Source organism: Capricornis sumatraensis, chromosome 15 (genome assembly GCF_032405125.1).
Source record: "Capricornis sumatraensis isolate serow.1 chromosome 15, serow.2, whole genome shotgun sequence".
In the NCBI taxonomy this organism is placed as follows: Eukaryota; Metazoa; Chordata; class Mammalia; order Artiodactyla; family Bovidae; genus Capricornis; species Capricornis sumatraensis.
In genome coordinates, this window is record NC_091083.1 from 13215044 (window position 1) to 13233844 (window position 18801).

The window sequence follows — 18801 nt, forward strand, 5'->3', positions numbered from 1 at the left end:
CATATCTTTTAACATATGCCTATTATTTTCTAAACACAAGTCAAGAATCTTCTCAATCAGGTTCCAGTTATTTCAACCTCCTTATAGACTTCCAAATATAAATTAAATTGTATTAATATAGATACATCTTTCATTAATTTTCCTGACCATGTGTTTCTGTCATTTATCTCTGTCTAAATTATATACATTCTTGCAGTTTGTCTGCAGCTGAGTTTTTATGTTATGATTTCTTTTCTAACCTTTGTCTTGTCTCATCAACGGAAAGGTAAATTTGGAGCGAATAGAGACCATTTCTGATATTCTGTTGTACTTCCATAATCTGGAAAATTTCAAAATATATATAGTAGCTGTTCATTAAACTAACAAAAAGCTGCCATGACCTTTTAAGCTAAAACAAATAGCTCAGTTGGTAAAGAATCCACCAGCAATGCAGAAGGCCGTGGTTTGATCCCTGGGTCGGAAAGATCCATTGGAAAAGGGATAGGCTACCCACTCCAATATTCTTGGGCTTCTCTCGTGGCTCAGCTGGTAAAGAATCTGCCTGCAATGCAGGAGACCTGGGTTCGATCCCTGAGTTGAGAAGGTCCCATAGAGAAAGGAAAGGCTACCCACTCCAGTATTTTGGCCTGGACAATTCCATGGACTATACAAAGTCCATGGGGGTCACAAAGAGTTGGACATGACTGACTGACTTTTACTTTTCACTCAAGTAAAAAATCTTTTTTCTTTTTTCCAGAAATCCTTATCTAGATAAAGGAATGGCACTTCTTTTCATATATTTTTTGTCATAAGGGAATAATATTTCTCTAAAAATATCTTTCTAAAATTATATCCTCTGACAAATGAACATGATTTTTTAAAATTTATACCTAAATTTATTCTTCCAAAGCTAAGAAGAAAAAAGCACAGTCAGCCCTTCATATTCACAGCTTTCATATCTGTAGATTCAACCAACCTTTTTATTTTTAAACCAACCTATATATATTTTTAAAATTGTTAGTAAGTCCTTCAAAGCAAAACTTGAATTTGCTACATGCTAAGCATTTACATAGCATTTACATGGTATTAAGTATTATCAGTATTCTAGGAATGATTTAAAGTATATGAGAGGACAGGTGTAGGTTACATGCAAGTAATATGCCATTTTGTACAAAGGACTTGAGCATCCCTGGATTTGGGTATCTGCCTAAGATTCCTAGAACCAATCTCCTTCAGATACCAAGGGTTTGACTGTATTCACCCAACCTCTTTTTCATCTCCCTTCTCACTTATAAGTTTTTCTCATACACCATCAGTATTATGTGCCTCCTATGTGCCCAAGACTTTGATCACTATTGCATTTAAAATACAGTTCTCATAAGATGACTGAAGTAGCAAGTATTATATAGAACAGTTGGAAGACAACATCAGCAAATAATCAAGTAGAACACGGATACAGTCATAGTACCAGGAATTCTGAGGCAAATACATATGAGGACCAGAGTTTCATGAAGATTCTAAAACCTGCAGTGAGCTTCAAGAGATGAACAGAGGGGAGTTCCCTGGTGGTCCAGGAGTTAGGATTCATGCTTTCACGGCTGAGGACATGGGTTCAATCCCTGGTGAGGAACTAAGATCTCTCAAGCTGTGTGGCACAGCCAAAAAAAAAGGATGAACAGGAGCAGAGATGTGATGTCGAATGTTGTGTAAGAGACAGAGGAAGAAGGGCAGTTCAGATGGGAGAATCAGGGAAAATAAGTGAGATGCTTTTCTATCAAACGTGTGAATCCTTGACTCAGAAATGTTGACACCCGTCACCATGTAATAGCTAGCTGGGCCTGAGAGTAAGCCTTTCAGTGGGATTAAGAAGGGTTATTTCATTCCTAACTAGAGACTGGCCTTCCAACAAGAATCCTATGGTATAGGTTCATCAACTGATTTGGGAGGATACAATGAACAGGACACTGAAGAAAGCTCAGCTGATTGCCCAAAGTCATGTAGATGGGTATTTCTAACCTCAAATCCTTCCTGCTATGCAGCACTTCTTCCCATAACAATTCTGAAAATGTGGGCAGTTGTTCAAAGCTAGACTTTCTGCTAAGAAAGTCACGTGTTATCCATTTGTTGTAATAGCGCTTGAGTTTCTGAAGCACTGAACATGCCTCCAGCCACGGGGCGACCCCACACGTCCTTTTCTTTCCTCTTCTTATCTGCTCCCCAGTCATCTGTTTTCCAAGAACATCAGTGAAGCACTGGGCACCGTGATCTGCTATGGTTTACTTTACTCCTGCCATATCAACACAGTGGTCAGAAGGCCAAGTCTGAAGGCCTTGGTGGTGAGAGGCATGGTGAAGATCTGAAAAACCTAATAAGTGAAGAGCTTGGTACACAGTCAAAGCCATCTGCTTCTTGGAAGAAAACCTTTAGGCTTGTCATCACAAACAGTCTCTGTTCCTGGGACAGCCACCCCAGAACTGTGGGACTTTGTGTAGGTTGTTTAATCTTTCCACGCTTCACTTTTGTCCTGGGCACAAGCAGTAATGGGACATTTCCAAACAGAATGAATAACAGTGTAAATGAATATTCAGAGAGATGTCTAGACCAAGGATTATGCATTTAAAATATACCTGTTTAGAATATAGGCAAAACACTCTCAGACATAAATCACAGCAGGATCCTCTATGATCCACCTCCCAGAATTCTGGAAATAAAAGCAAAAATAAACAAATGGGATCTAATTAAAATTAAAAGCTTCTGCACAACAAAGGAAAATATACGCAAGGTGAAAAGACAGCCTTCTGAATGGGAGAAAATAATAGCAAATGAAGCAACTGACAAACAACTAATCTCAAAAATATACAAGCAACTTATGCAGCTCAATTCCAGAAAAATAAACGACCCAATCAAAAAATGGGCCAAAGAACTAAATAGACATTTCTCCAAAGAAGACATACGGATGGCTAACAAACACATGAAAAGATGCTCAACATCACTCATTATCAGAGAAATGCAAATCAAAACCACAATGAGGTACCACTTCACACCAGTCAGAATGGCTGCGATCCAAAAATCTGCAAGCAATAAATGCTGGAGAGGGTGTGGAGAAAAGGGAACCCTCCTGCACTGTTGGTGGGAATGCAAACTAGTACAGCCACTATGGAGAACAGTGTGGAGATTCCTTAAAAAATTGCAAATAGAACTACCTTATGACCCAGCAATCCCACTGCTGGGCATACACACCGAGGAAACCAGAATTGAAAGAGACACATGTACCCCAATGTTCATCGCAGCGCTGTTTATAATAGCCAGGACATGGAAACAACCTAGATGTCCATCAGCAGATGAATGGATAAGAAAGCTTTGGTACATGTACACAATGGAGTATTACTCAGCCATTAAAAAGAATTCATTTGAATCAGTTCTGATGAGATGGATGAAACTGGAGCCGATTATACAGAGTGAAGTAAGCCAGAAAGAAAAACACCAATACAGTATACTAACACATATATATGGAATTTAGAAAGATGGCAATGACGACCCTGTATGCAAGACAGGAAAAAAGACACAGCTGTGTATAACGGACTTTTGGACTCAGAGAGAGAGGGAGAGGGCGGGATGATTTGGGAGAATGACATTCTATCATGTATACTATCATGTAAGAATTGAATCGCCAGTCTATGTCTGACGCAGGATACAGCATGCTTGGGGCTGGTGCATGGGGATCACCCACAGAGATGTTATGGGAAGGGAGGTGGGAGGGGGTTTCATGTTTGGGAACACATGTAAGAATTAAAGATTTTAAAATTTAATAAAAAAAATAATAAAAAATAAAATAAAATAAAATATACCTGTTTACTTCTTATAATTTTAAAAGGAGGCATTTCAGTCATTGGACCATGTTTTAAAATATATATAGCTTCTAGAAAATAATATATATATATATATATAACTTCTTATTGTAATATAAAAGTAGCACAGATTTGTAGTGAAAAAAAAGTAGAGAATCCAAAAGAAAAAAATACAAATAATTTTTTATCCTATAGTTCAGAGATGAATTAGATTTCATTGTTTATCCTTTAGGTCTTCTAAAATGCAAAATGGAAACAACCAAAAATGCAGTCTTATAACTCAGAGTGTGTCACAAACCACAGATCATGAACATTTTTTCATGTCATTATATATTCTGTAACATAATGTTAATGAACCCAATGTTTATCCAAAATCATATTGTTGAACTGTGAAAATATCATTGCAAATTATTCTCTATTTGTTGGTGAGTGACACTTATAGAAGCACATCTTTATAGGTAAACATTGGCATATATCCACAATTTTTTTGGATATTGTGTCCTCATGTGGTAGAAGGGGAGCTCTCTGGAGTTCCTGTTATGAGGGCATGAATCCCATTCATCAGAGGTGCACCTTCATAGTTAATTATCTCCCAAAGTCTTACCTCCTAATACCATCTCACTGGGGGCTAGGATTTCAAAATATGAATTTTGGGGGAGCACAAACATTCAGTCCATTGCACAGAATTTATATTCTCATAAGCAGTATTTAAGAATTTACTATTTCCTTCTCTTCCAAGTGGTATACATTCTCATGTTATCAATTTTATACATGAATTAAGCTAATTAATGGATAACAAAGTGCATTTCTTTTATTAATAGTATAGCTAATCCCTTTTTCAGTTGTTTATTATAGCTCTAAATGTCCTATGTGCAATGACTAATCATATCTTTTGCACATTTATACTGACTATTGCATATTTATCCTTATTGATTTGTAAGAACAATTTGTATATTAAAGCTATTAAGCTTTTCAAATGTATGCTGCAAGTAGCTCCCCAGTTAGTCATCTGTCTTTGTGATGTTAGTTAGCTATTCTTTTATGACCAAAACAATGAGGAAAGGTAGGCATAAAGACAAAGGAAAGAGGAAAGGAAATGTGAAAAAGAGGAGGGTGGAGAATGGAAAGAAGGGAGAGGGGGAGATGAAAGAAAGAATGAAGACTGAAGAAAAGAAAGCAAAGAAGAAACTTTTTATACAAGAGAATGAAGTTGAAAATTAAAAACTCAGGAAAGACCTTGATTGTAAGCCTAGGTACCTGATCTCATAGGAAATCACTATGTCTAAATGGAGTCATTCTTAGTTCTACTCCCCAGATACTTTGTATGCAAAGCCATCTGCTTCCTGATTTACTAGATGTGGGAGGAGGAATGATGCCTTAAACCCCCTAAAGATGCCTTCAACCCCAGAATCTGTAAATAGGTTAACATTGCAGAGGGGAGATAAGATTGCAAATGAAATCAGGGCTGCTGATTAGCTGATCTTAAAATAGGGATCTTATCCTGACTTATCTGAGTGGGCCAGTGTAATCACAAGGGTCCTTAAAATCTGGGAGAAGGAAACAGAAAGAAGAGAGTCTGAGGGAGACATGACTGTGGAATAATGTTCAGAGAGATTCAGCCTTGCTGGCTGTTGTGATGCAAAGTGGGCCGCGAGCTGAGGAATGTGTGTGGCCTCTAGCAGCTGCAAGGTTGAAGGTACAGATCCTCCTCTAGAGCCCACAGAAAGGATTGCAGCCCTACCAACACCTCGCTTAACCCAGTTAGGTCCACATCTGACTTCTTATCCACAGGACTGTAACATAATTTTGTGTTGTTGTTAGGCACTAAGTATGTAGAAATTTTTTTTACAGCAGCACCAGTAAACTAATCCATCAGTTGTCTTTGAATAAATAAAGGGAACTCAAGCAAACTGTTGACTTGGTCTGAATTGCACATTGTTTTTATTTAAAATGGCACATTTGGTAGAAAAATCTACAGAGTGAAAGAACTCAAAGTTTTCTTTAATTATGAATATTTACAGGGACTTGGCACTTTTGTGCTCATTTGTACACTTTTAATGTGTGGGTCACACTGATGCTTAGAATTATGCAAGACCTGCTTTCTGTAATGTGCGTAAAGGAGTTGACTGCCTTCTTAGGAAATGGGCTGCTAACCGTTTCCACTTGATGGGCCTCAAAAGCTACAAACACATTTTGCCTTCAATGAAAATCCAGTGAAGTGTTGCTGTAACCAAGCAACCCAAATGCAGGAACAAGCAGCAGGCCTAGACAGAAAGCAATCGGTCTCTTCAAAGGGGAAGAATGTGCAGTGTGTGTAGCAAATGCTGATAAACAGCAGAACAAATAAAGACCTAAGGACACAGGCCTTGACTAAGCAGAGTTTGATCTCTTTAGGGAGTTCTGATAAAAGAGAAGGGCGGATGCTGTAGGCATCTGTACAAAAAAAACCCTACAAGGTGCTTTAGAAAGACTCCTCAAACATTCTGGGTAGACCGGTTTCTGCTGTGTAGTTGAAAACATTGAGGCCAATGTGGGAAAAGTAACAATAACTTATGAGAATAGTGTATAAATGAAATAGTTTCTAATAAGACACAGAAGTAAGAATAAACAATAGAGCAGGTGAAAATCTTCCAACCTACATGACACCATATGTGTAGACCCGACTTGTGCCCATAGCCACATCTTCTTTTTAAACTTATTTTATTGAAGGGCAGTTGATTTACAAAGTTGTGTTCATTTCTGCTGTACAGCAGGGTGATTTAGTTATGCATATACATATATTATTTTTCATATTCTTTATTATAGGATGTTGAATATAGTTCCCTGTGCTATTAAAAGGGCCTTGTTGTCTGTCCATTCAATATATAATAGTTTGCATCTGCTAATGCCAAAATCTCACTCCATCCCTCCCCCACTTCTCGTTCCCTTTGGCAACCACAAGTCTCTTTCCTAGGCCTGTGAGTCTGTTTCTATTTCAGATAAATTCATTTGTGTCATATTTTAGATTCCACATGTAAGTGATATCATATGGTATCTACCTTTCTCTGTCTGACTTGGTCTGTCCATGTGGCTGTAAATGGCATTTTTTCATTTTTTTTTTTTATGGCTGTGTAGGCAGTGGCACCCAACTCCAGTACTCTTGCCTGGAGAATCCCATGGACGGAGGAGCCTGGTAGGCTTCAGTCCATGGGGTCACTAAGAGTCAGACACAACTGAGCGATTTCACTTTCACTTTTCACTTTCATGCCTTGGAGAAGGAAATGGCAACCCACTCCAGTGTTCTTGCCTGGAGAATCCCAGGAACGGGGGAGCCTGGTGGGCTGCCGTCTATGGGGTCACACAGAATCAGACACGACTGAAGCAACCTAGAAGCAGCAGCAGCAGCAGTATTTCATTCAGGAGACCCCCAGTTTGATTCCTGGGTCAGGAAGATCCCCTGGAGAAGGGATAGGCTACCCACTCCAGTATTCATGGCTTCCCTGGTGGCTCAGACAGTAAAGAATCCACCTGCAATGCGGGATACCTGGGTTCAATCCCTGGGTTGAGAAGATCCCCTGGTGGAGGGCATGGCAACCCACGCTACTATTCTTGCCTGAAGAATCCCATGGACAGAGGAGCCTAGCAGGCTATAGTCCATAGGGTCACAAAGAGTCAGACATGACTGAGTGACTAAGCACAGCACAGCACAGTATTTCATTCATCCAGTGATGGAAATTTAGGTTGTTTCCATGTGTGGGCTGTTGTAAATGGTGCTGCTATGATCTTTGGGTTGCATGTATCTTTTTGAATGATAGTTTTGCCCAAGTACAGGAGTGGGATCTCAGCCAAATATCTCTGAAGAGGTGTCTGTCTCCTTCACTTGCTATTTACTCAGCAGTCCACAGCAATCATGTGGTTCTCTCTACCCTGCTATAGCCGCTGTCCTTGTGGAGGTTATCAAAACCTGTTGGACGGATGGAGTGTGGTTATTGAAACCAGTGAATATTTGATCACGTGATTCCATGTGCTTTTCAGCCTTTAGTTCACCTGCCTGGGCATCCTTTATAACCTGTTGACCCTTCTGTCTCCACTTCTCTCTGTATCCTCACTGCACACGGCCATCTCCAGCCAAGAGTCCCTCAGCATCTCTCACTCAACACATCTAAAACTAAATCCAAATTCTCCCCTTCCCCATCACCCCACTCCTGAACCCCATATCTCAGGGATTGGTACCATCATGTACCTAGTTGGCCAAGCCAGAAACAGCAGAACCATGCAGTTTTCTGAGCAATGCCTTTTACTTATTGATTTATTCATAAATGAATGAGATTTGAGGGCTCCTCTAGGTCAATGACCAGGCGGGGGGAAAGAGAAAAAAAATGTTTTGACTTTTTAAAAAAACTTTCTCCTGGCCTTCTCAGTGACCTTCCATAAAGTAAATTTAGCAATTTGTTAGATCCAGGGGGCCCCGGTTTCCAATGTAATGCAAGATACTCACTCTGTGAGGAATTCATCTTTATCAGTCTTTCCTTGCTTTCAATTTCTGCTTTGTCAAGTTTCCCAAAAAGCCATGAGGATACCTTTATCTTTCCTGCTTCAAGGAAATCCTGAAAAGTTTGGAGCACTGTGTTTTTGCTAATGCTGTCTCCTTTCTCTGCAAATGCAAATTGCTCCTAGAAGCCGTGGATAATGAATTATTTTAAAAATAAAGGATAAATAAAAAGCCTGTGGTGTGAAAATTAAGCCTTAGGAGAGAGGACTTGGGTGCACATGAAATAAAAGCTGAGATCACTGTAATTGTTCTGCTTTACAGACTTGCCCATATGCGGGGGTGTCCCTGAAGTTTTGACTAGTGTTGTGTTATCTATTTCATGTGCCTGTCATTCATTTTCCCCCCATCTCCTCCCACCCCCTGCCTGGGAGTGGAGAGGCTGCCTTAATAGTCCATGAGGGTAACTTTCCTTTGTAACACACTCCTTTGTCCTTGCACCCCACAGGTCTCTTTGAATGAAGCTGGAGCTTCAGTGGACATGTACACGTCCATCCATGTACATGTCCCTCAGCCAATCTGAGGGTCCTGGCCGTGGATCATGATAACCATGCCTTCCAGCTATGTGTTAGCTGGGTGATTTCAAGTACATGTTATCTTATGAGGAGAAGAACTGTGTCTTGTTCCCAGAAACCATGTGGTTTGGGCATCCCTTACCTGCCGGGGTCCAGCCCCGGTGGATCCAGGGTAATTCGAAGGTGGGGACGGAGTCCACGTCCTGGAAAAAACGTATTTAATTACAGATATAGAGGGAGATTAGAAACAGCTAATGTAGTAGGAGAATTAATGGAGAAAAGAGGCTGAATAACTGGTTTACATGGAATACTAATCACCACCTACATAGGCCACAGGCGTCTTTCCATTCTCCCGAAGGAGAGGAGGCACTGAGGCCTCCCCGGTCTGATCTCAGAAGCCCTGGCAGAATTAGCAGGCTTGGTGAGTACCCACATTTCAGATGGGAATTCAGCCAGGAAAGCGGGGAGCAAGAAAGAAACGACACGGGGGAATCAGTCTTTCCAGAAACTGATCCGATTTCTTTATTTTTCAGGTTTGTTTATATACCTTTTGTTATACACAGGGATGAATACAGAGTCACATGGGGGTCAGCAGACCTGACCCTTGTCACAATCAGGTGCTTCATATAAAATTATGCAAAGGTCTTATGAGTTTCATCATTTTCTAGCCATGAGGTCTGCTGACATTTTATGGCCCTTTCTGATACCAGCCAGTTAACCAGAAAACTTATTTTTCCAGGGGTGATTTTTTCTTAAGTCAGGCGCCACCCTCCAAATAAAGTTGCATTCCTATAGGGTGAGGGTGTAGTGAGTTACAATCAAGAAAGGAATTTACTTAACCTAAGGTTTAACATGATTAATCTTAAAGGTTAATACTTATTTCTCCTATATGCTAGTTATATTCATTATAAGGGCAGGAATATGGAGATTTAGCAGTAAATATTGGCTCAACAAATGTAAACCCTTCACCAATGTTCCCTTTAAGATCTATTTTGTCTTAAGATAGTGATAAAGTTACATTTTTACATAGCACAGTGATTTATAGTGATTTATAACAAAGTACAGTGATCTATAACAAAAGAGAAGATTCATTAACTCAAAAGTCTAGTATTGCTAACATCAAAAAACTACTATATTTCCTTTTCTATATTCCAAATACATTGATTAAGATATTCCCAGGTGCCTAAGGATATGGAGGCCTGATGGCAATCATTGACTCATCAATGAAAAAAGCCCTACGCTAATACTCCAAACTCTCTGTGCTGTTTATGGTTGAGAGGTTGCCACACAAGCTAGTCTGTCAGCAGAGAGGTTTGACCTGAGACATCCTTGTCACAACCAGGGCAGGGAATTAGCAGTAATTATTGGCACGACAAATGAAAAAGCCCTTCACCAATATAATTTCTAATCAACCCACTATACTATACTAATAATTTTCTAACTTCTCAAAGGAGTCTGTATTTAGAAAGTTTTAAAACATCTCGTGCCTCTCAAGGTTGGGAGGCTGTAAACAATCACATGCGGCCGGATGAGCCTGATCAGGCAGGCCAGAGAACCTTCAGAGTTCGTAAGTTGAAACACTCTTGTCACGCCCAGGAATTTTTATTAACTGGAGCTGCAAGTTAACTCCTTCTCCGAGAGAAATGGTTATGGGGGAGAGCTCCCTGTAAAGTACTCTGGTTTTGGGGGTAGATGCTTGGGAACAGGGGGTTTCCTGAGGCTTGATCACTCCTTTGCGTATGCTGAGCTTCCTTCCACATGACCTTTGCCATGGGTGGAGTTCCTCACGCTGGCTCCCAACACTTACAGCATCAGTATTGGTTAAGCATCCAAGTTAGCTTAGCTTGGATGTTAAGTGAGGCAGCTACTGCTTTTGAAAGATTTTCCTCCAGTGCACAAATAGTACTTTGGAATATCAGCTTACATGAGCACCACCTGGAGGGCTTATTAAAATACAGAGTGATGGGTCCCTCCCCGAGAACTTCTGATCTTTTATGGGACCCAAGAACTTGCAGTTCTAACAAGTTATCAGATGATAATGCCAATGACACTGCTGGTCCAGAGACCCCACTTTAGACTGAAGTTCTGGGGGGTTTTGTAGTTTGTCTGTTTTCTTTTTACTTCCCTCAAAGACTGCATTAATTATGGGAATTCCAGGTAAGTAGAGAAGTAAGAGGCAAACCCCAAGCCATTGCAAAACCTGTGGCATACTTTGTTTTTCAAGGAACCATGGGACCATTTGTTACTATTTACCTTCTCCAAAGACAGATATCTTTAAGCCAACAATCTTTCATATTAACTCAATCTCCCATAAAAGATAAAGTGGATAGCTGTGAAAGTAGGTAAAATGCTTCCTTATGAAGGGGCTTCTGAAGTGTATAAAGCTAGGTGTTACTGAAAACTAGTTGTTTTTCGTACTTGTATTTGATCTAAATAAGAACTTTAGTCATATCTGTACTTTCTGTGAAGAATTCAACAGGTTAATCTTGACAGTGAAGTGAATAAAAATTATATCCATTATGAAATTCATATCAAAGAGGCCCCTTAAGATGAAACTGAGCCTTAGTCTCTGGGTGCCCTTGGCAGAGGAAGTGAAGTGAAAGTCGCTCGTCGTGTCCGACTCTTTGCGACCTCATGGACTATACAGTCCATAGAATTCTCCAGGCCAGAATACTGGAGTGGGTAGCGGTTCCCTTCTCCAGGGGATCTTCCCAACCCAGGGATTGAACCCAGGTCTCCCACATTGCAGATGGATTCTTCACCAACTGAGCCACCAGGGAAGCCCTGGCGGAGGAAGGAAAGGGGATTTTCTGGAGTTGGCATTTCTGAACATACAGAATAATACCAGCTGATGGATTGCTCTCTATTTTGAAATGGTATCACTTTGGCTGAGAACCTTATATTTTATTTTTGTCCTCTAACAAAGACGTAGGATGCTTGAAGAATTGTTAAAAAGGGCAGCCCTCTGCCCACACTCCAAACATGTTTTAACTTCTTTCCAAGTTTGAATGGCATCACTCCCATCTCCATAGGCTATCATCTTCTTTTATACATTGTCTTTTGGTTCCAGCTTTTGTTTGAAAAAAAAAATTATTGCTAGAAATGTATTGAGTAAATATGGCTCCAGTGAGCACATTATGTAGAATGATGTTGCACTTGTACTAAACTGGATTTCATTAATAAGTAACAGCACATTAGGTGCTTTGCAGACCAAAGTACTCTTGCTTGAGTTTAACACAAATACCAAAATATGAAGGCATGTTTAAAGTAAATTTCTCTCATAAAAAAAAAAACAAGTTATCACTCAATGGATGGTATGTTACTTCTCTGCTTAAAGTTGTTTGGTTCTCAGGATACACTTTAAATGCTTCAACCTGGTGTAGTAATCAAGATTCTTCAGAGAAACAGAACCAACTGTATAGATATGGAAAGAGATGTATTATAAAGAAAAGGCTCCCACAGTTATGAAGGCTAACAAGTCCCAAGATCTGTAGTGGGCAAGCTTGAGAACCAGGAGAGTCGATAGGGTAGTTTCAATCCAGATGCTGACATGCTTGAGACCCAGGAAGAGCCCTTGTTCCAGTTTGAGGTCAAAGACACAAATATTCAGTGTCTCAGCACAGAGGTAGGTAGTCTGGCAGAAAGAGTCCCCTCTTACTTGGGGGAGGGTCTGCCTAACAGACTGGATGAGATCCATGGGGGGACAGTCTGCTTTACTCAGTCTATGGATTCAAATGTTAACTTCATCCAGAATCCTCCTGCCAGACACTCTCAGCATAGTGTTCAGCAAATGTCTGGGCACTCTATGGTCCAGTCATGTTGATACATAAAATTAACTACCATATTCAGCATGAACAAGAGAAGACTCTTCAATAGTAGAACAGATCACTTTATCCAGAGTTCTGTAAATTCTCCCTTCAGCCGTTCAAAGCTAGTTTTATTGCCTTCAAAGCATCTTGACTGTTCACATCCACGTGTTTTTAGCTGCATTTCCCTTTGCTTGAGCTCCATTAACCTTGTCTTACTTTGAATACCCAACCCCCTCTCCATTCCAGAAGCAGACTTGAAACAAGATTCAAGTGGAAATCTTTACACCAGCAGGGAGTGAGAATGTCACGGAATTACCCTCCCGTCCAGGGCAGCCTTTTACAAAGTGACTGGCAGGATTTGCATACAAGGCTTCCAGCTCCCTTGCTTTCTCGTTTTGCTTTCCTATGCCACCCACTTCTTTGTGAGGTCTTTGAGGGAGGGGAGTGTCATCTTGTATCTCCAAAGCCTCCCATGGTTCTGGCACACAGTACTGGCCTATAAATGGTTAGGTAGTACAGGTAGTAATAATAATGACATGACGACAGTGACAGCCAGTATTCAATGAATGTTCCTTCTGTATAAGGACTTTACATGTATTACCAACTCTAGAATAATGGTAATTTTATCACCCCTATGCTATCAGTAGAGTCTATTTTCAAATGTAAGCTCTGAGGTCACATTTTCTGCAAACCCTTCCCAGTAGCCTTGACTAGAAGCCTCTATCCCTCCTCTGGCACCTTTTGTAATGGCAATGACTGCTCTGCACCATATATTTGAATTTCTCTGCATGTCTTAGTTTCCTTACTCTTGATAAGTTTCTAGATAAGGTTTTATTTAAGTGTCTGATTTATTTCTGTGTTTTCTATTTCGCCAAACACAAGCCTTGCACATACCAGGCTACCAATTAGTGTTTATCAGAAGGACAAATGAATACAAGGGGAGAGATCAGAGAGATCTTTGACATTTCCTTTATTTTCCCCTAGAAGATATAGTCTTTTCCCTCCCACTCTGAGATTCCAGAGAGTCTGTTGTCATAGAGATGATTCTATATATTTTAGGCAGTTTTGGAAAATAAAATTCTATTTTAATACATTAAGTTTAGAAAAAAGTCTGTGAAGAGTTTACTTTGTAGAATTTAGGTAATCATTTGGTTAGAAAACCACATTTCCAAGAAATAGCTATTCTTCCTCCTAAAATTATATTCATAAAAAGAATGAGAAAGAGAAATTATGTAGAAAATCACAACTGTTTCTAACAATCTGTATGAAAGAAATTTTACTTCTTTGAAATGTAATTGTGGCCATCAAGAATTATCTGTGTAACACTTCAAATTAAATGCATTTTCCACTTCTGCTATTATATCAATAATCTTCATTAATAATTAAAACTTTGAGGAATGGCATATTGAATAAATCTGGCTAGGAAGTTGCAAATCTTGACTGAGTCCCTTTTCTTACAGACCATCTTCTAAATACATGCTGTCCTGATATACAGGAAATACTTAGAAAGTATAAACTAGGAATTCTCAGTTTGGCTAATACAAAATGAGATAAAAACAAAACAAAAATCACAAAAATTTAACTCAGCAGAAATTTCTTTGTTGATTCCAATGTATAAGCAGTTGGATTAGGTCCCATGGGAGACAAAAGAACACAGATGTTCTTTATCTTTGTAGGATTGATGATCTAGAGTTGGGCCTATGGAAAACAGATAGTTTACGAGTTACTAGGCTGTGGGATTTGATGGTAAAACAGCTAATACTTAGCCTTGGAATATGGAATGAAGCAGGGCAAAGGCTAATAGAGTTTTGCCAAGAGAATGCACTGGTCATAGCAAACACCCTCTTCCAACAACACAAGAGAAGACTCTACACATGAACATCACCAGATGGTCAACATTGAAATCAGAGTGATTATATTATTTACAGCCAAAGATGGAGAAGCTCTATACAGTCAGCAAAAACAAGACCGGGAGCTGACTGTGGCTCAGATCATGAACTCCTTATTGTCAAATTCAGACTTAAACTGAAGAAAGTGGAGAAAACCACCAGACCATTCAGGTATGACCTAAATCAAATCCCTTGTGACTATACAGTGGAAGTGAAAATTAGATTTAAGGGACTAGATCTGATAGACAGAGTGCCTGAAGAACTATGGATGGAGGATCGTGACATTGTACAGGAGACAGGGATCAAGATCATCCCCAAGAAAAAGAAATGCAAAAAAGCAAAATGGCTGTCTGGGGAGGCCTTACAAATAGCTGTGAAAAGAAGAAAAGTGAAAAGCAAAGGAGAAAAGGAAAGATATACCCACTTGAATGCAGAGTTCCAAAGAATAGCAAGGAGAGATAAGAAAGCATTCCTCAGTGATCAATGCAAAGAAATAGAGGAAAACAACAGAATGGGAAAGACTAGAGATCTCTTCAAGAAAATTAGAGATACCAAGGGAATTGTACATGCAAAGATGGGCTCAATAAAGGACAGAAATGGTCTGGACCTAACAGAAGCAGAAGATATTAAGAAGAGGTGGCAAGAATACACAGAAGAACTATACAAAAAAGATCTTCATGACCCAGATAATCACAATGGTGTGATCGCTCACCTAGAGCCAGACATCCTGGAATGTGAAGTCAAGTGGGCCTTAGAAAGCATCACTACTAACAAAGCTAGTGGAGATGATGGAATTCCAGTTGAGCTATTTCAAATTGTAAAAGATGATGCTGTGAAAGTGCTGCACTCAATATGCCAGCAAATTTGGAAAACTCAGCAGTGGCCACAGGACTGGAAAAGGTGAAGTCTTCATTCCAATCCCAAAGAAAGGCAATGCCAAACAATGATCAAACTACTGCACAGTTGCACTCATCTCACACGCTAGTAAAGTAATGCTCAAAATTCTGCAAGCCAGGCTTAAGCAATATGTGAACCATGAACTTCCAAATGTTCAAGCTGGTTTTGGAAAAGGCAGAGGAACCAGAGATCAAATTGCCAACATCTGCTGGATCATGGAGAAAGCAAGAGAGTTCGAGAAAAACATCTATTTCTGGTTAATTGACTATGCCAAAGCCTTTGATTGTGGATCACTATAAAATTCTTTAAGAGATGGGAATACCAGACCACCTGACCTGCCTCAAGAGAAACCTACATGCAGGTCAGGAAGCAACACTTAGAACTGGACATGGAACAACAGACTGGTTTCAAATAGAAAAAGGAGTACGTCAAGGCTGTATATTGTCACCCTGCTTATTTAACTTCTATGCAGAGTACATCATGAGAAACGCTGGGCTGGAAGAAGCACAAGCTGCGAGGAGAAATATCAATAACCTCAGAGATGCAGATGACACCACCCTTATGGCAGAAAGTGAAGAGGAACGAAAAAGCCTCTTGGGGAAAGTGAAAGAGGAGAGTGGAAAAGTTGGCTTAAAGCTCAACATTCAGAAAACGAAGATCATGGCATCTAGTCCCATCACTTCATGGGAAATAGATGGGGAAACAGTGGAAACAGTGTCAGACTTTATTTTTCTGGGCTCCAAAATCACTGCAGATGGTGACTGCAGCCATGAAATTAAAAGACGCTTACTCCTTGGAAGGAAAGTTATGACCAACCTAGATAGCATATTAAAAAGCAGAGACATTAATTTGCCAACAAAGATCTGTCTAGTCAAGGCTATGATTTTTCCAGTGGTCATGTATGGATGTGAGAGTTGGACTGTGAAGAAAGCTGAGCACCGAAGAATTGATGCTTTTGAACTGTGGTGTTGGAGAAGACTCTTGAGAGTCCCTTGGACTGCAAGGAGATCCAACCAGTCCATCCTAAAGGAGATCAGTCCTGGGTGTTCATTGGAAGGACTGATGCTAAAAGCTGAGACTCCAATACTTTGGTCACCTGATGCGAAGAGTTGACTCATTGGAAAAGGCTCTGATGCTGAGAGGGATTGGGGGCAGGAGGAGAAGGGGACGACAGAGGATGAGATGGCTGGATGGCATCACCGACTCGATGGACATGAGTTTGGGTGAACTCTGGGAGTTGGTGATGGACAGGAAGGCCTGGTGTGCTATGATTCATGGGTTCGCAGAGTTGGACACGACTGAGCGACTGAACTGAACTTAGCGTCAAATGATGTTTCAGTATCTGTCCTAGTTTTTATGTTATATTATCTCATTTAATCCTCACAATAACTCTCTGTAGGAGGTACTATCATTATCTCACTTTATGGCTGATGAACTTGAAACCCAGGAACATTAGGTAATTTCTCCAAGAACACATACTTGGTGAATGTGTGGGTAGAGGAGCCAGTATACAGATCTAACCCTAAAGGCCCTTAAAGTCCTTATTCATTCAGATTTAGGTGGAGCAGATATTACTGTGCCTCAGCTTTGGCCTTGAGGTATAAGTGTGAACAGAGATGGAGAAAAGCATTGCTTCCAGGACTGAGGCAGGAGGGAGGAAGCTAAAGGAAGCCTCAGAAAATAAGGAAGAGCCAAGCGTTGCCATGTGTGTAGTTGGCAGCATGAGCGGAACAGGGGTGGTGAAACCGAGAAGTGTGGTTGGAACCAGATATTGGCGGCCTTGAGTGATACTCCAAAGATGTAGACTTTTCTTATTAGAGAATGGTTGTGTAGTAGTTGTCAGTCAGATGCGAGCAGTGTTTTAATACTGATTTGACAGCTACATGTAAAGGGAATTGGTGTCAGAAGTGGGAAGAAGAGCAGGACAGTCGGGAAACCAAAAAACCTCAAAAGGGAATGGCGCCGAGAGTTGGGATTTGGGTGCAATAACGTGAGTGAAGGAGAAGAAACATGGAAATAGGACAGGATTTGGCACTGGCTGGATGTGAGGAACATATAAGGAGAGGAGATGATCACATGTAACAGTTCAGAAAAACAAACACGTCATTCAGCAGGCAGAGGAAGCATACGTCTGGGTCCTGTCAAAGGGGCTTATTCTAGAAGACGAGATGCGAGGGTTTAAGTAGGAATGGAGTAACTGGTAGGGACACTTGAAAGTACATTTTCCATGTGTAGCAAACAAGCACTTTTCCTGGTGCAGGGCAAGGGTTGGATGGTGTGTCAGCCTACAATAAAATGGTGATGCCTGCATTTCTTAGGTACTTCAGGTAAGCATACACACCTTTAATAAATGCAAACAATGTGACATTTAAAATCTGTGATTTTTATTTTTTTTTTAGAAATTGAAGTGACCAAAGTGACCATATATAACTTTTATAAGTGAAACAGATTATTGTATATATATTTTGTTATAAAATATGTAATAATTTTTAAAGGAAATATAAACCCTAGTTGTTAAATTGTGCTCTGATGTATATACTTTCTTCCTAATTAAGCATGATAATATAAGTCAGTGGAAAGTCATGATTTAATATTCTTTTTACTAAATGTTTTCTTTAGCTTGATTTTTTTGTTAGTCAAATTGCAGAATAGTGGTATTTCTAGCTTTCATATGAGTTTTTCTTTTTCTTATTTTTTAACAGATGATAATAATGTAGAAGAAGATGTTGATATGAAAGAAGATTCAGGTATTGATGTTTTTATTCTTAGGGGATAGACAAGGATCATTTTGTTGTTGATGTATACCTTATATCTTCCAAAGAAAGACAAAATAAGGCTAACATAATAGAAATGTACACTCAAGGTTACAAAATAAGGAAGTGGCCATTCTAACTCATAGCTAATATGTGTGTGTGTGGGTGTGTGTTAGTCGCTCAGTTATGTCCAACTATTTGCGACCCCATGGACTATAGCCCACTGGGCTCCTCTGTCCATGGGATTCTGCAGGCAAGAATACAAGAGTGGTTTGCCATTTCCTTCTCCAGGGGATCTTCCCAACCCAGGGTTTGAACCCGGGTCTACTGCTTTGCAGGTGGATTCTTTACCATCTGAGCCACCATGGAAGCCCCATTCATAACTAATAAATTTACTGTATTTAAACATTAAACTTGACTTCGACCTTCCTGAGAGCTAAGGTAAAAATGGACCATGATGTCATTACTGGAAGTGTATAACAAATCACCCCCAAAACTTAGTGGCTAAAGCACCCACATATATGCTGAAATATTCTGTGGGTCAGAAATTCATAGCAGGACTGATTTGATAATACTTGTTCAC

At 40.0% G+C, this 18801-nt stretch overlaps 1 protein-coding gene across 1 annotated transcript in view; it reads left to right on the top strand.

Annotated features, from left to right (window-relative positions):
• Positions 1-18801, top strand: part of MACROD2 (mono-ADP ribosylhydrolase 2) — a 2306040-nt gene that overhangs the window by 2096205 nt on the left and 191034 nt on the right. Inside the window, exon 10 of the mRNA XM_068987786.1 lies at positions 18168-18212. Coding sequence (XP_068843887.1) covers positions 18168-18212 — 45 coding nt within the window. The remainder of the gene's footprint in view (positions 1-18167; positions 18213-18801) is intronic.